Below are 26,755 nucleotides of genomic sequence, written 5' to 3'. Positions count from 1 at the left end.
AAGCTCAGCATCTATTAGTGAGTGCTCAAGCGACAAATCGGCGCATAGCAAAGAACCACGAAAACAACACCCACAGCGTTTGACCTACGGCGGCCGCCGCCGCCGTAGGTCAGACGCTGTGGGTCAGACGCGACGCTGTCAGACCGTAGCCGTAGGCCTACGACGGCCGCCGGGGCCAGTCTGACCACGACTCTCGAGGTGACCACAGATTGAACCTCTGAAATCCAGCATGCACGACCAACAGCGCCGAGCAGCTGCTACAGCAGGCCAAGAGCGCCGAGCAGCTGCTCGAGCAGACCAACAGCGCCGAGCAGCTGCTACAGCAGGCCAAGAGCGCCGAGCAGCTGCTCGAGCAGACCAACAGCGCAGAGCAGCTGCTACAGCAGGCCAAGAGCGCCGAGCAGCTGCTCGAGCAGACCAACAGCGCAGAGCAGCTGCTCAAACGGCTCAGCTGTACGCCACATTACCCTGAGATGAGTGACCGTTGCGGCGGATGTGGCAGGCATGGCGACTGCTGCGTCTCGCCGCACGACGACCAGCACTTCACACTTGGTCTGATCATCACGGCTGCAGGTTACTCTGGAGGCTACAAAGGGACTAGATAGCAATGGTAACAGGAGGCAGTGGTGGTTGCAGGCGACTAAGGCTCTATGCCTCAAACTGTCTAAAACACAGGCTGTATTTAACCGTATATTTGATGATGTTCATCGTTCGCTGATCACATCCCTGATCACGAGCAGAGCAGTGTTACGAGCAGCCGTTGCCCTCCGGAGTCTCAAAAACAAATCAGCAGTTTGCACACGGCAATACAGAATTATCCCAAACCACCAGGCGAGTTCGCCCACACAACATCGCCGTCTGCTGCATTATTCACAGGTAATATGCACCTCCGATGCATAATTCAAACGTACGCCGGATAAAAACCGCCGCCATCACCCAAATCCCCGAAGGCAGACCCCATCCTCCAAATCTCCGGCAGCCGGCAGACTCATTCCACGACAAACAGGCCGCGGGCGGGCGCGGCGCGAGCGCCGGCGGCCATCCACGGGCGCGTGGCGCCGCAGAGCCGGACCCGCGGCCGTCCTCCGGCGGCAGCGACGCCCACTCCGCCGCCCAGCCGCGACACCATGGCCGACTGTATCGATGTCAACGCGGCACGGCGCTCGCGTCCGACGCGACGAGACATCCGAGACAGGGGTGCACTGGCGGCGGGCGCGCGCCGACGCCCGACCGAGCGCGGTAACGCGCAGGCACGGCACAGTCACGGGGCGGTGTAATTGTACGGACACTCGCCCGCGCCGGACACAGTGACTGGCACTAAAGCACGCAGATGAATGTCACGCGCGATCACAGAGGTCAAATCAGGTCACATTCGTACAAATACTGCCGCCAGCGCTGGGCGCCGCCCCGCCATCGGCTGTTAGCAGGTTTGGCTGGACGGCAGGTGTCCCGCCGGCGGGACCGGGCGTCAGCTGGCGCGTGCGGTCTACTGACAAGCCGCCGTCGGCCAACGGCGCGCACAAAAACCTTCGGCCCGACACCAGTGGTGATCGACCTCAGTTGACACGGGCTGACTCCGGCCGCGGCGGCGACGCCGCCGGTCGACGCGGCGGCGGGAGCTCACCGGCCCGCCGCGGCGCGCAGAGCTGGCCTCTCACTGAGTGCGGACGGCAGGTGTCCCTCTAAACGAATGCGCGGCGCGCTGGTGTCAGCGCCGCTCGGCTGGAGGCCACATCGTGCCACGCGGGGCGACGAACGCGGCTCATTAGTAGGACTTCTTGTTGCGCACTGGTAGCAGACCGTCTTTGGCGTAATTGAACAGGCTCAGCAGGCCGTACTTTTTGCCCTTGCGTGAGAAGTAATTACTGAGCACGTCGTCTTCTGAAACGGCAGCACAGGTTGATTAGATCGGACGGGCGTGAAGACCGAAAGACGCGCCGTGCTGGGCCGAGAGGTGACACTGTTCCTCCCTCCCCCTCTCCATGCCGCGACACGCGCTGGGAGCTCATCCGCGGTCTCCAGGAGGGCGCGGCATGACACCGCGCCTCCGCACGCGGCGACGCTCGCCGAAAGTTCGGCAGCGCTTCCCATCCGGCAGGCAAAAATCAACACTTCTTCAACGTCGTCGACAATAGGGGACGTTCGGCATGCTCGGCCGCTTTTGCAAGGTCTTGAAGGGAATGTTCCACATTTGAAGATATTGAGGTATGCATCAGATGTGATGGGAAAAGCTTAGTTGAAACTATTGGTAAAATTTCAAGGTTCAAAAACGACGCGAAGTGGCAACATTTCAAAGTTTGTAAAAATGCGCCCCATTACGTCATTGTTTGATGGCGTCATAGAATGGTTTTGTGACGACAGTAATACCTGGCAGCACCTGACAGCCAGACCTTAAGAATGCCCCGAAACACACGAAACGTCGCGGGGGCTGTATCGAGTGGCGGATTAGTGGGTGGTTTGTTTGTGGATTTTTTGTCTTGGTGCTGGCCGGAAGAAAAGCTTTGGTGGACTGTTTGACATGCACAACGTAGCGATCGCCAGCTTTTAAGGCAGTTTATTCATATCAAAGCACGATATGCTGTGCTGCTGCTGTGCTGTTGATGATTTTGTCAATACTTTATTGTCGACCCATCGTTGTCTGCAGTACTGTAGTACTGACATTGATATCATGCGATGTGCACAGAAGTTACTTTCTTCACTGTGTGTACCTGGAAATGCGGTGCCATGCGAAAATGAATAAATTTGTAACGTTACTATAAATTGATTGCCATCGTATTGCTATTGCTATGGTAAAGATGGTACGGTTGGACGACCAAGAAGGCTTTTTTGCTTAGGATCATTTATGCAATTTATAGCTAACCCTAATATAACTATTGTGGTGTAATGACATTCTTGCTGTTGACAGTCCTTTGGCATTATTAAATCAGTTGTTACCAGTCATTCATAAATTGCAAACTGCTGCCCCATAGGATCGACGGAGTAGACAATCAATGTGATACATTGTGTAATGGCACAGGCCAATAGCTGTGGCACTACCTCAGCGCTGTACTGTGGCATGACACAATGAACAATCACATGGTTTTTGTACTGCAATCCATGCTGCTTTCATAATAAATTCCATCATGAAAAGATGGCTCAAGTGTCCTCTCTTGTATTGACTCCCCATCTGACATATGACTGGCCAGAAACATATGATACAGTATACACATCACTTTCAGCAAAGCAGACAACCAATAAGAAGCATCACTTGCTCAGCCTGTTTTGGGAATCCTCAAAGCGTAGGTGAGAAAGATGCAAACACATCTTCCACTTCCACAGTCATGCAACATGCCGCAGCCATCAGGCTGCTTTACTAAGAAATAACAGGAAAATTTTACATGTGACATAACACTGCAAAAATGCCGACCTTGCACAAGGCTGAAAACATGACAAGTGCATGTAGTTATAGTTGGATGGGCAAAGTGCCAGGAAGTGATGAAGCTGCCAGTGCACACAAGGCTCATGACAAACATATTATAAAGTGTTATCCGAGACATCAACAGCAACACTTTTCCACCTTTCTCAGCACTCAGCATCTCACGCAAGTTGCAGTGACTACGCCATTGATGACTCACGAGCAACGCTCGCCTGTATACGAAATTTGTGAAAACAATGCAATATGCATCCGTAATAATGCAGCTCCAAGTTTTCAAAATTATCTAGGGAGACAATTTCACAAGCCATATAATGTGAGCCTATACTGAGCATGTGCATTAATGAGCTGTACACACCAGCCCCTACTGCCAGAATGAATTGCTGATATAATGACACACAATGGATTAATCAAATGCTGTAATACCTCAACAGGTTCAAAATGTTGGCAAGATCATAATGAAGCACCAGCTTGCCTTTGTACACCCCTGTAACATAAATGCTTGTGCTTCTCTTAATTTGCCAGCATTCCTTTGTCATGTTCACACACAAACATAAAGGTAGAGACAGGTATCAATATATCACATTTTATTGGGAGTCAGTAGACTTAAAGAATACCAAAACAATGCTCTCTCTAAGAAGTAAAAACTCCGCATGCACACTTCCCATCATATCAATATCAAGCCACTGGCACACACTACCAGTGATCACACTTATTTCAACCCACCGATTCACGCTCTTTTGTCAAATAAGTGTGATCTCACGCTTGCACAGCTCGCGGAACTATCAAATTGCAGGTTTTCTCGCAAATTTTCAGTCACCGCATTTCACCGTGACCTCCCTTCAAAAAGTCCCAACGGGGGTTCATAGTAATGCGGCTCAAGAAGTTTCTTCAAGAAGTAAAAAAACGCCAGCAGGGGAAAAAGATAGATTTGCCGTCGCGTCTTCTTTTCATAGCTTTCGGGAGAGTGCCTGTTTTTGGGGTGTCGCACCTTTTTTGCAGAGAGTGGCGTTGTTTTTATAACATTGACCTGTGGCCTAGAAATAAGGAAAAATGGCCCGTTCACGACTAGTGCCGCACAACCCCAGAGTGCTCACGCTTACGTTCGCGACACGCATTCGGCAGCGAAATCTTGCTCACAGCCAGTCATCTTCCGCGCGTTGCATCATACGTGCCGCATCATCGCTTTCGCGAATGTATCAGCGGCCATGCTGTTTTGACCATGAGCAGGAAATAGCCTGTAGTATGACCGCGATCGCAAGACGTTTCTATGACGTCATTAATGCCGAGGCAACTTTGAAATAGGCCCCAAATAAACCTTTTCGCACTTTTGTGGGCGTGTAACTCAGGAACCAGATCGTTTTGGATCTTAAAAAGGACATGGCCCTGAACTGCATCAAAAGGTCCTCAAGATGGCTATTTCAGTTCAAAACGCCATACAAATGTGGAACACTCCCTTCAACTTATGTCCCATTACTTCAACTCTGCAGCATGTTGTCAAGTGGGCACCTGCTGTGCGATTGCCTAGTGTAGTGAGCTGTGCGGCACTTTTCTGGCCGAAGCGGACTCCTGGGTAGCGTCGCGAGTTGAACGCACTCTGCCGACCGTTTACAACGCCAACACCTGTCGACGCGGGGCCTCGGCACGGTGGCAATGACATGGGCACTGACCAGTGCAGTGTCAGTGACCCGATCACTGATCAGCACAGTGCGACGAGGCTTTCGGAAAAGGGTACGCAAGGAACACAAACTGCTCTTGAAACGCCATTAAGAATTTTCCACATATTCGGAGGAGCGTAAGCCTCCCTCGTGTTCCTCAACTTCAGGGCGGGGCCTACGGGTGTTGTGCACAGGAGACCCACTTTCAATCCCAATACTCCCCATTACTGAAGAACGTCCACCTCTGGGCCGCAACGTAGCGACTCTCAGTTGTTGCGAAAACAGACAAACAATGTTCCCCGACCCAGCCAAGTCACTCCGCATTTGGGTGATTGAGATGGCGCCCGTCATCGCCCCATGCGAACGGTCCGCGCCTGGCCGCGAGACCGGAGCCCAGGCGCCCTGCCGGCGCTCCGCGGCTGATGAGCTCCTGCGCTACGCCCCAGCCGCCTGTGAGGCTCGCTGCCGACGGCCGACGAAGGCCTGCGATCGACGCCAGACGCTGGAGTGTCTCGCGACTGTCCACACTGAGTCACGGGTGCACGGACGGCAGCGAAGGGGAAAGGGGCGCCCGCCCCCTCTCCCACCCCCGCCACGGCGCCGGATTTTTTGTTTCGTATTTCACCAAAGGTGGCTCCCGACAGGAAGCTAAAAACCGGCGTGATGCGCACCTACCGAGCCCCTCCCGCCCCCCTTAAGAAAATACTGGATGCACTCCTGATGTTTATTATAACAGTCCGCTTAAAATCAGCAGCATCGTCCAGGTTGCTGAGAAAAACCCGGCTGAGCCACTGAGCAAACGCAGTGAGCATCAGCAACTTCGCTTTGATCTTTCACAAACTGTACTTAATTCCCGTATTCGCATGAAATGAGTAAATAGGTCATGATGTCTTGTTCTACGATGGAAAGCAGCTCCGCCCCGCCTCCGAGCGGGACAGCAGCCGGACAGGTGGCGCCGGGGCGGGACGGATGCCGTCTCCGGCAGGTCACAGAGCTCGGTCCTCCGCAGCCGGAGGCGGCATCTGGGTCTGGCGCTGCCCGACATCAGCGGAACCACCCACCCATCCGTGTTCGTCGCGAGCCGCGCGGAGCTGGGAAGCCACCCAGTCAGACCACCCACCCACCAGAGCGGACCGGAGCTGGGTGCCCCCCGCACAAGGCAGTTCCGTCCGCCCGGGGTGGCCTCGGCGCGCTGTAGAATGACGACCCCCACCAGCGCAACCGGCCTCCGTTTAGGGCTGCCGACCGTGGGTGTAAAGCGCCACGACGGCGCCACGGCGCCCCGCAACTGTGTGCAGCTGGCGGCCTCCCCAAGACGGCCGTCGTCGCGCGTGACACATGAGCCGCACGGTAACGGGGGCCGCCGGTCACGAGCCGGCCCCCACCGGGTCAATAGGGTAAACGCTTCGGCCCGGCGGACAGACCGACCGCTCACAACGCGCCGGGTCCGCACGGTCACGACGCACAAGCCCAGCCGCTCAGAGACAGGCGGTGGTTGCTTTGCGTTAGCGCTCTGCCCCCTGCGCTGCGCCTGTGACGTGGACGAGCCAACGCAACGATTTGCCATTGCAGTATTTGAAAGCAAATCATGTCGAGGCCAGTAAGGCGCCCCGCTGAAATGACCCGCACCGATCACATGGTAAAACACATCGTCAGTGTAACGCACTTTTCCAAACAGCAGGGCACAGAACCAGCGTTCCCGTCGCTCCAGCACGCGCTCCTTGTCACGCGGTCACCCCGCGCGAGGGCCCCGTTCGTCCACGGCTGCAGCGTCGTCTGGCAAGCCTCACAGCGGCGCCGCCGGTGACGGCGGCGGTCATTAACAAATGGGAACGGGTGTCGGCGCGGCGTGTGACGCGGCAGAGTGGCCAGACACGCCGACTGCGCGGCTGCACGCCACCGCGTGCCTCCCCTCCCCCCCCTCCCCCACCGCCTCCCGGCTGGCTTCAGCGGCGCGGTCTGAACGGCGCCGGTGCCGGCGCCGGTGCCGGCGCCGGCTGAGCCCAGGTGAGTCACAGCCCAATCAGCGCGGCGAGCTCCTCTCCCGCCCTCATGTCAGACCCTCCAAGACCTCACTACCGCCTCAGGTCAGGGTAACGTGCCCCATCGACGAAGAGCCGGTCGCCGCCGTCGCGACACGAAGCCCCGTCGTTCGCCGAACCCATGGAGAGCGGAGCGGTACGGCGCTGAACGGCCGCCCCACCGCTGGATTCCAGCACGCGGCTCGTCAGTCCAATGGCGCATGCTCAAGAGGACAACGACCTCATGACGGCATCATTTCCGGAAAACTGATGTCCCACCCAGCGGCAGCAATCTTATCGGGAAATGCCTGACATTAGGGAGCGCTCTGCGCCCCGTGGTGCATTGGGGCTATCAAGCTACAACGGGCGGCCCAAGTGTCCAGTGCAGGGAATGCAGCTTTTGTTGACGAACCCAACTGTTAACAAACGGCAAAAGCGTCCGGCGGCAACAAACCACCTGCGTCCATCCATCTGGTTGCAAAACTGCTCCATATCAAGCAATTTCAATTGATGAGGTTACGGTGCGCACTCGCCCCCAAAAAAATTCATTGATGGCAAACTGACCTGTGAACTGCGAGCAAAAACTCATGCGGAGGGAGAGCTGACGGTGCTTCGAAGTCATCGCGTCTGCTCATCTTTATCAAGCATTGGTGATGCGTCGCCGAAAAAGTTGCCTTAAAGCAACACTGCACTTCTCTTGGTTGCATTTTTGCAAAAGGCTTCGCAATACGTTTCATAACATATGCGTAATAAAGAAGCATTAAGTCATCTGGGTGCAAAAGAAACCGACGCTGGGCGACAGGCCCTGCTCTCCGCGGCTACGCCAATGAGTGCTTCACACACACACAGGACATTTCATATCTAATCTACCGGTACCGGCTTGGAGCCCAAGTACACGCGAACTGTTCGGTCTCACCAATGTGGGGACGCCAGCCGACAAACTGGCCGAAGGTGGCCGACCCGGCACAGGGCCGTGCTGCAGCACCGTGCGGCACGGAGAAACCGCGTTGTAGCAATGTGCGGCACTCAGAAAAATCGTATTGTAGCAACGCGCGGCACGAAAAGGATCACTCTGCTGGCCTGTCCGAATAATCTGTGTGTGTGTGTGTGTGTGTGTGTGTGTGTGTGTGTGTGTGTGTGTGTGTGTGTGTGTGTGTGTGCGTGCGTGCGTGCGTGCGTGCGTGCGTGCGTGCGTGCGTGCGTGCGTGCGTGCGTGCGTGCGTGCGTGCGTGCGTGCGTGCGTGCGTGCGTGCGTGCGTGCGTGCGTGCGTATATATACATATATACACATATATGGGTGACATATATGTATATATATACATTTATATATATATATCTATATCTATATATCTATATGTATACATATATATGGCGTCGCCTGCCTCTCACCCTGGCAGGAAGGGCGGGCACCGCGGGGAATCGAATCCGTACCTTTGGTTTCCCCGACGCGCAGCGGGTAACGCAGACGCGTTAACCACTACCCTGCCGGCACCCTGTCTGAATAATCAAGCCGGACAGGTCATCCAATGCAGTGGAGCAACCAGTGGCGCAAACATGGAACAAAGGGTTCTGAGGGCATACTTCCCAAGTGGCGACAAGACTGGGACACGCGATTTACATTGGTCGCGACCTTGAGTAGACGATACTCCCGTGCCCGTGCCTGCCAAGGACAATGTTTGAGGGGCCCGAAGAGCGACCCGATGGCCCCGCAGGACGGACGATCAAGGACCTGATTGGCACACTAGGGGCCCTAACGGTCGGAAGGGCTGACTGTAAGTCGCACTAAAAATCCCGGTCCGTAAGGCCGAGCCTTTAATTTTAGTCAGAGGTTTCTTACACCCACTGAGAACCCGTTGTGAAAATGCGGACCTCTATTTCGGTCAGAGACTATCAACACCGAAAAGTTGGCTCCCAGTCCGTTTAAGCCCTAGTGGTAATTCTCCGAGCAGGAACAAAGGCGCGGCAAGCGATTTGCATTGGCTGAGGTCGGTGGAACAATTCGGGGTGCACAGGGACCAACAGGGAGCCCTGTGTCGGCAAGTGGCCCTGATTCGGCCGAGAGCTATGTTCGAGGGGGCCCAAAGGGGAAGAAAAGGGGTCCGAAGGGCCGATCGGGACCAAAGATGAAAGGCCCGATTGGAAGTACGTAAGTAAGTGGATTGAAAGCGTTTCGCTTCGACGTGGAATGAGGCTGTCCAACCCGATTGATGCAAGGGTTCGTTAAGCAGAACTGGAGTCTATGTCAATTATTGAACCGCCTGCAGCGATAAGGGATCTTGTTGCGTCAATCTGTGTCAAGGGCTTCTGCATTGATTTGCGGGCGACTGCCCAGGTCAGAGGACCCCCAGCGTGTAGGGGCGGATCCAGAGGGGCGGGGGGTGGGGACGGGATCTTGCCCCCTTGGACCACGAAAGGGCGCATAGGCTCCGAAGGGGTTCATAGCCGGCCGAACAGACACGATTTTTTAACATAAAACGCAGCAGACTTGGACGCCTTTGGGCCTCTAAGCAGCCAAGAACATTCGCAAACGAAAGTGAAGGGTCCATTAGCGAACAAAAACAATTCTTCACTGATTGAAAGTGGTGACTGAGAGATTTTAAGGCTTATTACGCTGTCCAGAGGCCCTTCGCTGTTCCTGGGAGCCCTGCATAGACTTAACCTTCTACCCCCGGGTGCCGCCAGATTGGCAACCGGTAGGCACCCCACGCTGTGATGGAATGGCCCATCAGCGCTTGGCCGGGAACGATAATGTGCTTCCCTCGTGTTCTACCCACGGAGCCCCCTTCCCTGGAGAATGGTAAGGGGCCCGCTAATGGTCAATAGGCTGGGTCTAAATAAAGTTAAAATAAAGAAAAGACCAGCCCATGTTCGCCTGGGAACGTTCATTCTTTTGCAGAATCGTTTTATGAAACAAATTACATAAAACGTTTTGAGCCCGCGCGCTTGCAATCTTATGTGTAACAGCAGCTATGACCGGGGGGCTGCGGTCTCCGCCACACCCAATAGCGTTGGCCACTGCAGAAAACACCGGGCCGCCGGCACAGCGCGCGAGAGAACGACCGTCGGAAAAAATTGCTTCCGAAAGTTTTTAGAAATCAAATGTTACCACTCAAAGAAAAGACTGGGGCGCATACTTTACTTTTTTTATTTTGAGGTTGTCCTCTGAACAGATTAACAATCAGAGCAACATGAATATAGAGATTTTTCCAATTCAGCCACCACATTGCAGCACCAGCTCGTGGTGCTGCAAATGCTAATCCGCCACCAACTATCAATCTCAAAATCACTCAGTGATATAACTGGCATGACAGCCTTTTAAACGAACAAAGTGCCTTAAAGCGTACAAAGGCGCTTCTTTCAGGTGGACCATTTTTGTCCGCCGATTGTCTGCCGCCTAGTGTTGGCTGCGGTGCGGACCACGCGCGGCTCATGGAGACGTTAACGCCGGCCGGCCGGTTTTTGTTCCGAAGATTTACGAGGGCGCATACCAAGACTTCGTTACAGAACTTTGTGACTTATTGGTTTTGAATGACTGTCGAAAATTTCCAAACGAACATGGGTGGCCATGTTTATGCAAAATTTTAAACCCATTTATATCCAGTCAACGTCCACGAGGTCCTCAATACGCTTGGAGAATCCGGGCAAAACACTGACAAAGCCTCTGAGCCCTATCAGTTCAGAAAGTGTCTTTCTACCCACTGTAAATGAAAAGCGTCGGTTTTTTTTCCATACAGCCATTTAACGTTCGCTTCCTTTAGCTTGGCTTCATAATGCAAACAGAATGGCATCTTACCGTAGCTTGTCTGGCTTATGCCCCAGTTATGAGCTTGAAATTAAAAATAAAGCGAAGAAAACCGCGCCACCTCAACATCAAGTGGAGCAAGTTCAGTGATTTTTTGCGGGGGGAGGGGTTTCACCATCAGGTGAAATCCTGTGCCCCCTCCCCTTACATAGGCTCTGGCTGATGGCTGTGGTAGCAGCACACCATGGGTGGCGGATTAAGTGTGCACTCATCAAGCTTTGCTTGCCGAAAACTCCGGGCCTAACCCCACCCATGCGAAAAAATCAAAGCAAATTTTCGTAACCAATTCCATGATTCCTAAACAACCGAGTTTTACCCGGTAAGTACTAAACGACTGATCAAATCAAGGACCGTCTACGCCAGCTTCTAGAGGCCTGGACCCCATCTATACATATTACCCAACAGCTAAGCCGGCGTGCAATGGCACGCCGACGTTCGACCCTCTCCCCCCCCCCCCCCCTTCCTCCCCAATCCGAGCCACATCTGGCACGTCGTCTCAGAGACAGAGCCGGGCCCGAGCTGGGACGATCCGCGGGACGTTGAGCCGGGCAGCCGACGGCCGCCGACCCCGCCCGGAGCAGGAGTCCCCAGCTGACTCCCAGCACGTCCCCCGCCAGCCCGTGACCCGCCGACCCCGCCCGGAGCAGGAGTCCCCAGCTGACTCCCAGCACGTCCCCCGCCAGCCCGTGACCCGCCGACCCCGCCCGGAGCGGGAGTCCCCAGCTGACTCCCAGCACGTCCCCCGCCAGCCCGTGACCCGCCGACCCCGCCCGGAGCGGGAGTCCCCAGCTGACTCCCAGCACGTCCCCCGCCAGCCCGTGACCCGCCGACCCCACCTGGAGCGGGAGTCCCCAGCTGACTCCCAGCACGTCCCCCGCCAGCCCGTGACCCGCCGACCCCGCCCGGAGCGGGAGTCCCCAGCTGACTCCCAGCACGTCCCCCGCCAGCCCGTGACCCGCCGACCCCGCCTGGAGCGGGAGTCCCCAGCTGACTCCCAGCACGTCCCCCGCCAGCCCGTGACCCGCCGACGCCGGCCGCGCAGTCCGGGGATTTCCCGCGGCCGACCGCCGCCGCCGCCGGCGCCAGGATGGGCGTCCGGCGTCGGGCAGTGCGCCGCCCTCGCCAACGGTGTCATGACATCAGCGCTACGGCAAACATTCCTTCCCACAGCGGTGCGACGACATCAGCTATAGGCGACAATACTTGAGTGTGACTGCTTGTTGTGAGTGGGCGCCCCACGGCAAAATTTATACTCCAAATAATCATGCACATTATCACACCTACTGTAAGGACTTATAGTCTTTACTTACATGCGTCATTACTTACATCAACTGCAAAAACTTGTGATCGCCATTACTAACACAGCAAATACGTATCCAGTCTTCACTTAAACGCAACACTGCTTCTACTAAATAAACTCGTACACGACATGAGTACTATACGACAAAACTTATCTTGCAAAGACATATACCAATTATTATCGCTGCCTCTACAGTTAAGACCCAACCGCAAGTAGTTGTAGCTTTAATGTCGCGCACAAGTCTTTGCAGTAGATGTAATGCCGTGTATAAACAATGGTTGCATAAACTTTTGCAGTAGAGATAATGACAGGTGCAAGTGCTTTAAGCATACGTCTTGCCGTATGGTACTAATGTTGCGTATAAGTCCTTGCACAAGAGGTAGGGTCGTGTATACGGAAAGACTGTAAAAGTCTTTGCAGTAGAAATGTTGTCGCGTAGCACTAACGTCGTGTATTGGCAGTAGAACTCATGTTGAAGTACTGCTGTCGGTAGGAGTTTTTATTGTAGCACCAATGTCATGGAGCCTGGCGATCAGAGCGCAGCGCGTGGCGGCGCCGGCCATGTCAGGCCCGGGCCGACGCCTGACGGCACAGGGGTAGTGTGAGACGGCCGGCCAGACCTGGGCAAGCCGCAAGTACAGCCGTCCGCAACAGTGCTACAAATACCACCCAATAAACCCCCATAACAATGTCGGGTTGTTTTTTCTCTGCCTAGCCTGAAAACCCGGCCCCAGAGGGCATGCCGGATTACCAGGGACAGCGGAGGCCCACTGGATATATCGGAAGAAAGAAAGCACAGCTCAAGTCGGCCTGGGTACACCACGACCGGGCCCTGGGAGAAATACATACGATATGCACTCTACCATCTATATATCATCTTTGGGGGCATTTCATGCGGGTGTTCTAACCTCTGCCCGACTGGGAAACCGGAGGTACGGGGTTCGATTCCCCGCGGTGGCGGCCCTTCCTGCCGGGGGGAGAGGCAGGCGACGCCGTATAGCCTGAGCAGCTGAGTGCGTCGTTGAGTCCCAATGGCATCCACAGCACGGGTGTCCATGGCGACTACAACATTAGAAGGCTTCCGATGCACGGCCGTGAGGAAAACTTTTCTTCAGAAAGTACTCCCTATGCTGTGGGGGTCCAAGAAGGCATCATGGTATGCGCTTGTATACGTATAAACAAAAACAAAACAGCCAGAGTTTGCGGAAAGGGGGAGGGGCAAGATGGTGCTGAGGTGACATCAGTTATCTGTTCTGGTGGTACACTGACAACCGTCTTCAGGTCCTACACCTTGGTGATGATGTAGTTCAGGAGTGACTCAGTTGGTATGAGGAGTGCTGATGCCCTGATCAGTTTAAGCAGATCTTGGTCACCCGTTCATTGCGTGAAACACTTACTCATGTTCCCCGAGCGAAAACTTCACGTGGTACCAAGATCGTCTCGATGCTCTTACTGACGATCGGGTTCACACACACACGCACGCACGCACGCACGCACGCACGCACGCACACACACACACACACACACACACACACACACACACACACACACACACACACACACACACACACACACACACACACACACACACACACACACACACACACACACACACGCACGCACGCACGCACGCACGCACGCACGCACGCACGCACGCACGCACGCACGCACGCACGCACGCACGCACGCATATATATATATATATATATATATATATATATATATATATATATATATATATGTTTTAAGATATATGAATATATGAATATGTGTATGGGTTGCATATATATATATATATATATATATATATATATTTGTATATATATATATATATATATATATATACAAATCGCGAGCAGCGTAGAGTCCTCGGAGCGAATGGGAGGACCCATGGAGGCCCCATGAGTGGTCTAGAGAACTCCGGTCAGTTAACATAAAGGACCCTGACAACAGCGTTGGACACCCTGAGTAAATGCGAAGAACACAGGAGGTATGCGGCACACCAATCTGGGAGACCACCGAGTGATCAAAGCCACACGACGAATCCGCATAAAGGGCCGCTACCAACGAAGCGAGGGCTCATGAACAGCGCCAATTGCTCAAAAGCTTCTCCCATCACCGCCCTCCCTATCAGCCGACAGTTCTTTCCTGGGCTGACCGCGAGGCGCGCTGCGCGCTCCATTGCCAGCTCCCCAGCTCCGGCACGTTCCTGTGGCTGGCGTCAGGGCGGCGTGACACTCGGTTTTGTCTTGCCGCGATGATTACGCGGCTGGCTGACGCACTCGGCGGTGGCCGCGCGTCACCGGCCACAGGATCGACCGCAGCCGATGACGCGCTCCACACCAGTTATTATGCGGTCTGCCTGAGTCGGCCGGCGGCGGTCGCTCGGCTCGAGACGACTGGGCGGCACCTGGCCGGAGGCGGCGGGGCCGATCGAAGCCGCCGCTCCTGACGGTGTGTCGTTAGTGCCGGCGCCGGCGACCCGCCGACCGCCACGCTCGCGCCGCGTAATGAGTCACAGCGGCGGATGCAGACCGGCGAGCGACACACCACTGTCGGCGCCGACCCCCGCTCGGCGCAGCGGCGTCCCGCAGGGGCGTGTGTGCTCTGGTTCAGCACGCTGACCCTGCACCAACGTCCCTGGGCGCGCCCCTGACTCCGGCTTGTTAGCGCTCCGAACCGACGGGAGAGCGAGGGGCGCGCCGGTGGCGGGCGGCACGTGCGAGCTCAGGTGCGCCCTCGACACGGCTGGACGACTGGCCCGACCCGAAGACGCCCCGGGCGGAGGTGCAAGGGTCCAGCGGCTGACGTGGCCTCTGGTGTCTGGGTTCCAGTCAGTGGGTAGGGGAGGGAGAGGGCTGACGTGGCCTCTGGTGTCTGGGTTCCAGTCAGTGGGTAGGGGAGGGAGAGGGCTGACGTGACCTCTGGTGTCATGGGTGCGGTCAGTGGGTAGAAGAGGGAGAGGGCTGACGCCAAAACATGCACCTAGACTCGTTGGAAATTGCAAACCATCAACCCAATGTTTACAGGACAATAGGCTGACGGTTCCACAGCGCTCACCTGGCGTGGTCAAAACGAATGGAATGGTCTTCAACCTGTTCCCTGCCGGCCCAACACACCCGCCCCACGGCTCGGGCACCATCGGACACCTCGGACCGTGCCGTGCCGCGATCAGCGCCCCCCCCCCCCCCCCTCGCCCGACCCACCGCTCCCGCCCTCCCCTCCCCGCCCCCTCCCACGGCTCGGGCACCATCGGACACCTCGGACCGTGCCGTGCCGCGATCAGCGCCCCCCCCCCCCCCCTCGCCCGACCCACCGCTCCCGCCCTCCCCTCCCCGCCCCCTCCCTCGGCTCGGGCACCATCGGACACCTCGGACCGTGCCGTGCCGCGATCAGCGCCCCCCCCCCCCTCGCCCGACCCACCGCTCCCGCCCTCCCCTCCCCGCCCCCTCCCTCGGCTCGGGCACCATCGGACACCTCGGACCGTGCCGTGCCGCGATCAGCTCCCCCCCCCCCCCCCCGCCCGGCCCACCGCACCCTCCCTCCCCTCCCCGCCCCCTCCCTCGGCTCGGGCACCATCGGACACCTCGGACCGTACCGTGCCGCGATCAGCGGCCCCCAGCCCCGACCCACCGTGCCGGTTAGAGGAGCTGTGATCGGCCACCGTCGGCAGCACGTTCTCGTTGGCCGACAGCGAGACGAGCAACTCAAGTGGTACCAGCCACAGGCAGACCACGAAGTAGCCGATCACCTGCGGGCACGGAACGGAGTAGCGATCAGGCCGGGTTAATGGGCGAGACGCCAGGCAGCTGACGCGAACCGGCCCCGGGCGCCCTGAGCATCCGGCCCATGGCTCTCCACAGCTGGCTAGGCCCCACCGCCCAGAAAGTTTCGACCACCGTTCGCTCGTTGGGCTGAAAACTCGCCACTTGGCCCCTGGCATCGAGCCAGCGGCAAAATAAATGCATAAGTACGCACTATACCAACTGGTCTGCACCAGTTCCGAAGCCGAGACGGTCCGTCCGAGATGGGCTGACGCCGGAGGCCACCGGCCGGTGCCAGCGTCGCACAGCGAGCCCCCATCGCCAGGCCGGCCCTGTCGCCGCGCACCGGCCGACGGTCAGGGTCGTCTCTCTGCCGCCGCCACTGCGCGCCCACACGCGCTGCCTTCCGGCGGCACGCGGCTGGTCACGCGCCAGCCAGTCACGGCAGGCGCCGCCGGCCAGACGCGGCGGCAGCATGGACGGCCAGGGTCGGCTGGCGGGGAGCAGCTGTCGGCACTCACCAGCCCGGCCCGGTATGCAACTAGACGCGCAGCACTCTCCAAAATATCAGCCGGCAGCCCCGCCCACCTCGATCAGCTGGGGATCCAGTCCGCAAAAGCCCGCTGTGCTGCCACGCTGAGCCGGCATCAACCTACAATTGCTAAGTTAATTTCAATATGTTTTTTATTTCTTCTTAAATGGGAAAATTCCTATTTGCACATTTGCATGAAGGTTCTGAACTGAAACAGCCATTTCTGAAAATAATTCGGTACAGTGCACAACCCTGCCCTTCTTAAGGCACAACCCTCCCTAGTATCTGAGCTACACGGCCGCCAAGATGTGCAGACTATTTAGGGAAGATTATTTCGGAGTCATCCAGGCATCAATGACTTCACAATAACACCGTTTAAAGGGAATGCTCCACATTTGAAGGTATTGAGGTAGGCATCAGATATTATGAGAAAAGCTCACTTGTAACTATTAATAAGCTTTCCGGGTTCAAAGACGACGCTTAGTAGCAAAATTTCAAAACTTGTAAAAACGGACCTCGTAACGTCATTGTTTGATGGCGTCATAGAATGGTTTTGTGACGACAGTAATACCTGGCAGCATCTGGCAGCCAGACCTAAAGAATACCTCGAAACGCACGAAAGCTGACGCCTACCAGTCATTCTCGTCGCGGGGGCTGTCAGGTGGCGGGTTAGTAGGTAGGTTATTTGAGGATTTTTGTATTGATGCTAGCCGTAAGAAAAACTTTGGCGGATTGTTTGACATACGCAACGTAGCGATCGCCAACTTTTATGACAGATTACTAGCTGCTATGCTGTTGATGATTTTGCCAATACTTTATCGTCGACTCATCGTTGCGTGCAGTCCTGTAGTTCTGACATTGATACCATGTGATGTGCACAGAAGTTACGGTCTTAATTGTTTGCAGCTAGAAATGTGGCGTCATGCGAAAATTAATACATTTGTAACATTGCCTTTATTGTTTGTAACCGAAAATGTGATGTCATACGAAAATTTATCAATTTTCAATTTTATCATTGCTATTGCTATGATAGAGTTGGCAATGCTGGGCTACCAAGGTTTGTTTTTGCTTAGGATTATTCATGCAATTAACAGTTAACCCTGATATAACCATTGCTGTGCATTGATATTCTTGCTGTTGAAAGTTTTTTGAGATTGTTAAATCAGTTGTTACCCGTCATTCATATATCATAGGCTGCTGTCTCATAGGCTTGACATAGAGTAGTCCAATGTGGTACATTGTGTAATAGCACGGATCAACAGCTGTGGCGCTACATCGGTGCTGTACTGTGGCATGACATAATGAACAATCATATGGTTTTTGTACTGGATTCCATGCTACTTTCATAATACATTCCATCGTGAAAAGATGGGTCACGTGTCCTCTCTTGTATTGACTCCCATCTGACACGACTGAACAGAAACACATGATACAATATACATAACACTTTCAGCAAAACAGACAATCAATAAATGGTGTCACTTGCTCGGCCTGTTTTGAGAATCCACAAAGCGTGGGTGAGAAAGATGCAAACACACCTTCCACTTCAACAGTCATGCAACATGCCGCAGCCATAAGGCTGCTTTGCTAAAAAAATCATAGGAAAACTTAACATGTGATGAAATGACACTGCAACCATGCTGACCTTGCACGAGGCTGGAAACATGACAAGTGCATGTAGTTATGGTAGGATGGGATAAATGCAAAGAAATGACACAAAGCTCATGACAAAAATATTGTAAGTCCTATCCAGGACATCAGCAGCAATACTTTTCAACCGTTCTCAGCACCCATCATCTCATGCAAGTTGCAGTGACCATAACATTGATGACTCACCAGCAATGCTCGTCTGCATACCAAATTTGTTACGTCAGTACAGTGTGCATCAGTAGTCATACAGCTCTATATTTTCAGAATTATTTAGGAAAAGGAGATTCTACGAAACCATATAATGTGAGCCTATACTGAGCATGTGCATTAATGAGCCGCACGCACAAGCCCCTACTGCCATAACGAATTGCTGATATAATGACAGGCAATGGATTACTGACATGCTGCAATACCTCAATAGGTTCAAAATGTTAGCAACATCATAATGAAGTACCAGCTTGCCTTTGTACACCCCTGTAACACAGGTGCCAGTGTTTCGCTTAGTTTGCTGACTTATGACTAATACTTCGTCATATTCAAACACAAACATGAAGGTAGAGGCAGGTATTAATATATCATATTTTACTGAGGGTCAGTAGACTTGAAGAATACCGAAACAATGTTCTCTCTCAGACGTACAAACCTCGCACGCACACGCCCTACCACACCACGATCAATACAAGCCACTGGCACACACCATCAGTAATCACATACATTTCAAGCCCCCGATTCACACTCTTTTGTCACATAAGTGTGATCTCACGCTTGCGCAGCCCGTGGGACTATCAAATTGCAGGTTTTCTCGCAATTTCCGCACAGATTTTCAGTTATCACACCGCATTTCACCTTGACCTCCCTTCAAAACAATGTCCCAACGGGGGTTCATAGTAATGCAGCTCGGGAGGTTGTACCTGTAGAACACAATCTTTCGTTCAATATCTAATTTGTCCTACAATGTGTGTGAAATACTTAGCGAAATATATATATATATATATATATATATATATATATACATATATATATGTATATGTATATACAATATATATATATATATATATAAAATTGCTGTAATATTTCCCTAATTTCATAATGCCTGGCTAACCCATAAACCCGTGCAGGGTTCTGTGCTCTGGTACACAAGCCCCCAACCGGGCTCTCCATAAGAAATACGTCGGTAGAAGAAGAAAAAACGCCGGCAAGAGGAAAAAGACAGAGTTGCCGTCGCGTCTTCTTTGTTATAACTTTGGGGATAGTGAGTGTGTACGGTGCCGCACTTTTTTGCAGACAGCGGCGTTCTTTTCTATAACATTGACCTGCGGCCTACAAGTAAGGAAAAATGACCCGTTCACGACGAATGCCAAACTCGAAAGTGCTGACGCTTACTTTCGCGACACGCATTCAGCAGCGACATCTTGCAACTAGCCAATCATCGTCCGCGCATTGTATCATACGTGCCGCACCATCGCTTTTGCTAATGTATCAGCGGCCATGCTGCTTTGACCATAAGCAGAAAACCTGTAGCCTGTAAGCCTGTAGTACGACCGCGATCGCATGACGTTTCTATGACGTCATTAATGCCAATGCAATATGGCTCCAAAATAAACCTGTTCGCACTTTTGCGGGCGTGTAACTCAGAAAAGAGAGCGCTTTGGGTCTTAAAAAGGACATGACATTGAACTACATCAAAAGATCCTCAAGATAGCTATTCCAGTTCAAAACGCCATACAAATGTGGAACATTCCCTTTAAATCCTGCTTTTTTCATTCGACATGCGGCGATCAAGGCCAAGAAAAATACAATTGTCGAGAAGTTCATATCCGCCGTTTGCGAGCACCCCTTTCAATTATACCGGCCGTCGGCTGTCTTTCAATCAATGATCTGCAAGGTACGATGACAAAATCAAACAATGACGTATTGAGAAGCATATTTACTTCACAGACGAATTGTATTGTCTTAAGAAGTCATTTTCACTTATAAGGGACATGTTTGCCCGAAGTTTCCATTTGTGCAACGCAGTTAACTGGTGTGCTGTGTCTGCTACGGGCTTTCTGCCGCTGGCGCTGTTGCCGTAAAAAGGAAAAGCAAGCAATAAATGTATTGTGTGTGGCAGCACACTCTGGTTTTGGGGTGGTTTTAAAAGTTCAGGAGCAGAGAAAATGCATAATGTTCTTGCCAAATGCTTGGCCGGTAAAACACCGCCAAGTTTGGCCCACAACTCGGCCAAAAGCCCGCGGGATCTTGCGGGTCAGATGTTGGCGGGTTGACAGGTTGAAAAAATGCGTTTCTAGTTGTGAACCAAGGGTTGTGGACGCTCAGCAGTGTATACATGCGGTTAGGGTGTTATTATTAAGGTGCTATTTTCCGCACGATAAGAGAAAGGAAGTTGGGTTGAAGGGTGAAAGGCTTTTCAGGTTTTTTAGTTATAGGATGTAAAAGATCGCGATCACAAAAAACAGCTCTTCAGTGTCAAAAACTGTGAAGCAACGATAACACTGTGAATAGACTTGTATCATAATATTTGCCTGGCCCCACTAGGCTGTAACGTAACGACATCAACTCCTGCCGCAGCGCTGGTAAACGTTGGTGACTGGTAAACGTTGGTGGTTGGTGCTGTGTTACAGTCAAATTTTGTTCTTCAGCGCGAATCTTAAATCAAGGCCTCAAGGCCCCTATCACCTGTTAACAAAGTACTATCGGGTTTTCAGGTGGTTCGCATGGCTTGCATGGGTCACCTTTGCGCCTCAATGAAAACAGTTCACAGAACTTCGGGAGATTAGAATGGTTTTGAAGCCGAGACACTTCGCATCTCGGTAGTTTCACCCCGAGGTACATCACGGGACTAAATTTCTCTATCAGGAAAGCGGCATTTATAACTTAAGTTTCTGCCACGGCGCCCACAGCCTTGTGAGATTCTGGAATCAGTTTCACACCACGTGATAAGCTTCGTCGCTCACGGACGGCGGCTCGCATGAGGCTTGTTTATTACGTTCAGGATGATGCATTAAACGAAACACAATTCCCCATATGTTTGCTTAGAATGGGACGTTCTGAACATTGAACTTGACTGCAAAACACCTGTTATCACGTCAAATTCAGCAAGACTTTGGCAGACTATATACTCGTCCCCAAGCCCAGTCAGCTTTACATCACTCTTAGACTACACGTGACAACGAGAAGCGCAGCGCATGGCCCATGATGCATTGGCCAAAAATGGTTTTGCTTTCCGGAAGCGACCGCAAGTCTCAGACCCAGGCAGTTGAGAAACACGCTCTGACATATCCATGTCATTTACGCAGCGGACAACAAACGAGGCTATCACGTGCCTCGCCAAGTGTTGAAGTGCCCGGCGGCACGCTTCAGCTGAAAATGCTGCAATCAGTGTCACTGCAATTCAAAGATTTAGAATGGAGGCAATTGTAGTCATTCGGCAAAACGTCAGCATCCAGATCTACGACACATACAGGAAAAAAGAAAGGGAACAACAAAGCCGTCAACGTCATTCGGCATTCTGAGCAGATTCGTGACAGGCGAGTAAGTGGCCAGGCGTCGAGGCGCCGTTTTTCCGACAAGCTGCAGCATCGGACCGGCGCCGCGATGTCAAGTCACCTGACGCAGCCTGGCAATCAGCTAACTCAGGCATGCACACCTGTCAGAGAGTCAAAAAGTGCTAATAGCCGACTTAAGGTCTGCCACACTACGCAGACAACAGCAAAAGTGAACCTATTTCGGGCACTGGGCTCATCGCCCGCGCGCACGAATAGATTCATGTTTGGCATACACCCGATGATTAATATCTGTGACTGCAAAAGCAACTGATGTCTACTTTGTTGCAAAAATGTTTGCCAGGAACTTAAAAATCATCTGTTATTTTAATATGTCATTGCAAACGACTACCAAAATGTTTACCAGCGTCGAACACAACTTCCGTCAGCCATGTCGACCGGCATAACAATTACGTTACAGCGAACGTTCGTTGATCTCACAGTTGCAATGTGCCAGTGCCGTTTGTTATGGCCCGTCTATGCAGAGCTGCGCCGGATATGGAGGGCGCGAGTTCCGACTCGTGGCGATTGTCAAGATTGCTTTCCGGATACAGTAAATCGAATGTGAACAGCTCCAACGGCAGCGTCTGACCTAATCTAAGCTGCAATCACAATGGATGTTGAAGAACGTGACTTACAACTAGTCCCTGATACTATCACTGGACTGAAATAGAAAGGACGTGTAGGAAGCTGCGGTAAAACCGGACTGAGATAAAACAAAAACGCCCAGCAGTACGCCCACAGGAAGCGCGAAAAGAACAACTTTCAAAACGGAGGCTCGGCGTACAACCAAAACAGCAGCCGCTGGCCAGCTGTTGGAAGACGGCTCCAATGCCCGGCGTCCCGCGCCGCTCGCGCGCCGGACCACGGGGCGTCCGGCAGCACGAGCGAGAGCGACCCCACAGCCGGAGCATTCCTCAGTCGGCAGGAAACACGGCGGACGTTCGCAGACTGCTATCCTGTCATAAAACAAAGCCGCGGGTTCAAATAATGTCTGTCATATATATGTCCAATAACTTCGTACGGCTCAAATTATTTTGAACCGTAGGCATTTGTGAAATGTGATGTTCACCTATTCGGTGTCAATAATGTTTGATGCAACCTACAATGCCTGTCTTAAAGAGAGCATCATCAGGAGTCATGATGAGCGGGGTTAAAAAATAAAAGCAATTAAATATGACTGCATCCGAAATTATCAGGAACGCCACAAATGTTCGATAGCATTCCACCAACAATACGAACTTAGTTCTATCCGTTCTCACTTCGTTGATAAGAGCCTGATATTCTTCCACGGTGTCTGATGCGTTCAGTTCGCTGGCCCTATAATAAAGCGCAGATGAGCAACAAGTGTCGATAGGAGATACGCCATCACCACGCTAGGTGAAACGCCATAAACTGCTGAAGGGATCGGCTCCACTACAAAAGTTTCTCAAATACGAGAAAATATTATACCTCAAAAATCACTTTTAATTTCAATAAAAATAGATCACAACGAGGTATTGCAGTTGATACACATTTTTCTTCGGGTAGCTGCACATTAGAGGGACTGTTCTACCTTCGTTCCTCTTTTGACGATATTGAGGCAAGCATCAGATGTAATAGGAATATTCACATGTGACTATTGGTGTGCTTTATATGCATAAGACTGCTCTAAATGTCGCAATCCTGCTGCAAAGTAAACATGTTTCTCTATGCGTCATCGCTTGATCACGCTATGGAACGTCTTTATGACGGTTGAATGGCTCCCCGACTGGCCGTTTGGGTGTGTCATCAGTAACAAAACCATGTGAGACAGAGAAATTCTTTGGCGCAGGAGTCCAAAAGTACACGGCATGGCGAAAGTTCTTCCCAAAAACTTCAATTCGTGAGGCGCGAGTCGGCCAAAATATCGCCGTAAATCGACGCCCAGCGTTGCAGTCACCCCATGCTGGGCAGCGCTCGCCGCCACAGGTAACACCAAACCGTGGGCAGCAAGCGACACAAATACCTTTGAGTGTAGAAACGATGCTACCGAGCGCTCGCTATGCTGTCGCAGGCGAATGTCCCGGTCTAAGGTCTAGTATGCGGATCAGACATTGCCGAATTGATTGTCATTTGGTGGAAACCTTATGTGCTGTTGAGTATGAACTCGTACAAGTATGCTGGTTAGCATTGCTTTAGACTTTCACTCCTCTAAGACAACTCACGTGATGCAAACAAAACTATGTATAGCATATGACTCAGAATATATTGTCTAGTATGCAAATTAATACATACAGCAAGTTTTGCACCCTGTGCCACGGACGTAGCGAGGGAAGGGGGAGGTAGGGTGACCCCATGCACATCTTGCTCGTTGCCGAGCCTGTGTATTTGATGCACCGGCCCAAACAGCCATTGCTCGCAGACTGGAAACCCAAAACGCGTGTTGGCAGAGAATGCACGGTAGCAGAAATACCTTCGCAGCTGGGCTCCACATCTTGCCGAAGCTCCAGCTCCAGCCGAAGACGTCCTCGGCAGTGCGGCGCTGCATCGCATTCCTTGTGTGAACCAGATGGGCAAGATGGCCAGCGGTCCCTGCACTTTGTTCCACAGCTCGCAGTCGGTGAGGTCTCGCAGTGGAGGCTGCGTGACTGGTCCGTGCCGGGGAATCAGTTCGTTGTACCTCATGGCCTCGAAGTTTACGGCTGACATGATGAAGACCTTGGGCTGTGGGAAACGCTCGGTTTGCTACTCACGTGCGGCGCGACGATCGGAGTCGCCTGTTCGCGGACCATGCGGTTCTCATCCCACACCATGTCCAGAAGCAGCTGCTTCGGACGGACCCGGTACCTGTTACGCTGGAGGACTGGCTGCACCGTGGCCTATGTGTGCTACGGCAGGCCGCGGAGCAGAGCTGTTCCGGAACAAGTTGCGTAAGTCAAAAGTCGCGGCCGCTGTTTTGCCGGATGGCAAGCCATACCGACACATAACGGCCGACCACGCACTGGACAAGGTCCTTGAGAGCGCTACTGGAGGACTCGGTAGAGATGTGAACTAGCAGCAGACGAGCAGCCAGCGCCAACCATCTGAAAACAGAAGCGAATATATTAGAACAATTCGCTGCGAGCTTATCATTAGATAATACAACAATTATTGCGCCTCTCTAGTGTACGTAATTATGCCGACATCCAGAGCCCTTAAATGTGACGGAATGCATATCAACAAAACTGCTAGTAAGCATGAACCAACCAATAAATGATGCGACATACGACACAAGGTATGACAATAAGTAAATGCTTAACAGTGAGCACATGAAATATCAATTGGTACTTGATGAACTTGAAACACTCATTGCTATAAATTTGAAGATGATGTGTTTTCATATTTACCTCACATGGTTCGATGGTCCGATTCACCGCTGGGCTGTCACGTTTCGGACAGAGCCGTTTTAAACGCCGGAGGCCAGAAGGTACAGCAGCTGCTGGTCGGTGCTCAGCTGCTGAATCAGGCCGACCGGCAGGTTTGGCACGCGCCCCGACCTAGGCTTGAATGCCAAAACGTCCCTCTCCCAGGCCTCTTCGGCACAGGTCTTGCCGATGGGTCTAGAAAAAAATTTGATCCTGTGGTCGTGCCGTCCAAGCTCGGCAGCAGATGGTGGAGGCCCAGCTCGTTGCCGTGCAGCTGGCAGATGAACCAGTGCACGGGTGACTCAGTGGCCAGCTCAAACAGCCGAACACGTCGCTTATCCTTTCGGTATTGACGGTTGTGCCATTGCAGCCGAGCACATTAATGTGCCGTCGCACTGCGGGCTCACAAAGTGTAGATCGTTGAACAGGTGCAGGGCGCGGCCGAACTCGGACATAAAATAAGTCACGTAGCAGCTGCCTGCCTCAGTGATGACAACCATGTGTTTTTCGACGGCATGCGTCTGGCTCCGTGTGGCTCATGTAGCTCCTGCCTTCGCGTCCGTCGAAGTAGAGGATGGTCAAACCTGACTCGTGGATTGTTTCAAAATTTTAATGAGCCGTTTCCTTTTTCGTTCTGTCTCTTGCGCAGCAGATCTTCTTAGGATCTACGATATTTGATTTCAAGCAGCCAGTCCGTCTCTGCTGTCTTGTTGAAAGGCGCTGATGATAGCAGTAGCGGCCCGGGTTGAGCTACCGTAGCTGCCAACCGCCAGAGCGGTGTTAGATCGTTGACGTTATAATGTACAGTGACAGTGGTCTCAACCGGAACGAACACTCGGCGTCGTCGCCACCTTCTACCAAGTATGGAACGTGTAAGAATCCGTCCTCTCTGCTGACTCGCCAGCGCTGAGACTTCTTGGTCTTGGAGCAGGCTCGGGTCAGCACCAGCAGCCAGCGCTGGCTCAGCAGGCGGCAGGCGGCAGCAGGCGGCGGCAGGCGGCAGCAGCAAGCAAGCATCGGCTCAGCAGTCGGCGGGGAAGGAGATTCAGGTTCAGCGGCAGACACCGCCTCACTGGCGGCCGAGCCACGACGCCCCTGGAGTTGCCTGGCCATCCTCCGCATTTCGCGAGCCTCCCTAGCCACAACCGTATCCCGGTCATATGACCCCAGGGTAAGCTTCCGGTGCCTGCACTGGTTCTTCACGACAACCTCCTCCCAATACACTGTGTAGGCAACTGGGCATGGAAAGATGCACTGAGGTTGCACTTGCATTTCGCGACACCAAGAAGCTTGTCGAATTTCGCGGTGGCGGCGTTGCTGTGTCACTCTCTTTCTTTCTTTGATCTCTTGCTGGTAGCTCTGTTGGGATGATATCAATCCCTCTCGATCAATTTTGTAATTTTTGTCCCGTATTGTAGATCATGAACAGGGATCACTTCGTTGGTCCAACGTACTCTGATTTCTGCCGTCGTGGTCTTGAAGATGGTGTTAGTGAGATTCCTCTTCGATTCGCTGAGCCACCTGATGTGGCTCAATGCGTTCCCGTAGTCGGCAGTTGGTGGTGGGACAGTAGAGCCGGGCGGCCTATCACAAAATGTTTGGTGCGCGACCGTGTAGCCTTCAGCATGCTTACGCAAGCAATCGTTCGAAAGAAATGTCTTGGTACCAGCAAAACTAAAGAAGTAAACCTACATCTCTCACGCAAAAAG

At 53.0% G+C, this 26,755-nt stretch overlaps 1 protein-coding gene across 2 annotated transcripts in view; it reads right to left on the bottom strand.

Annotated features, from left to right (window-relative positions):
• Positions 1 to 677: 677 nt before the first annotated feature.
• Positions 678 to 26,755, bottom strand: part of LOC119111912 (protein TEX261) — a 96,544-nt gene continuing 70,466 nt past the window's right edge. The window contains exons 5-6 of one of the 2 annotated variants that reach the window (XM_037235785.1): positions 15,827 to 15,944; positions 678 to 1,881 (exon numbers count right to left, since the gene is read on the bottom strand). In XM_037235785.1, the coding sequence (XP_037091680.1) occupies positions 1,766 to 1,881; positions 15,827 to 15,944 (234 nt within the window). In that variant the 3' untranslated portion in view covers positions 678 to 1,765. The remainder of the gene's footprint in view (positions 1,882 to 15,826; positions 15,945 to 26,755) is intronic. The other variant, XM_037235786.1, reaches the window with a different exon arrangement.

Source organism: Pollicipes pollicipes, unplaced genomic scaffold, assembly GCF_011947565.3.
Source record: "Pollicipes pollicipes isolate AB1234 unplaced genomic scaffold, Ppol_2.1 Scaffold_7261;HRSCAF=8764_pilon_pilon_pilon, whole genome shotgun sequence".
Lineage (NCBI taxonomy): Eukaryota > Metazoa > Arthropoda > Thecostraca > Pollicipedomorpha > Pollicipedidae > Pollicipes > Pollicipes pollicipes.
The sequence above is the reverse complement of the archived record's forward strand: the minus strand, read 5'-3'. Positions and strand labels throughout refer to the sequence as shown.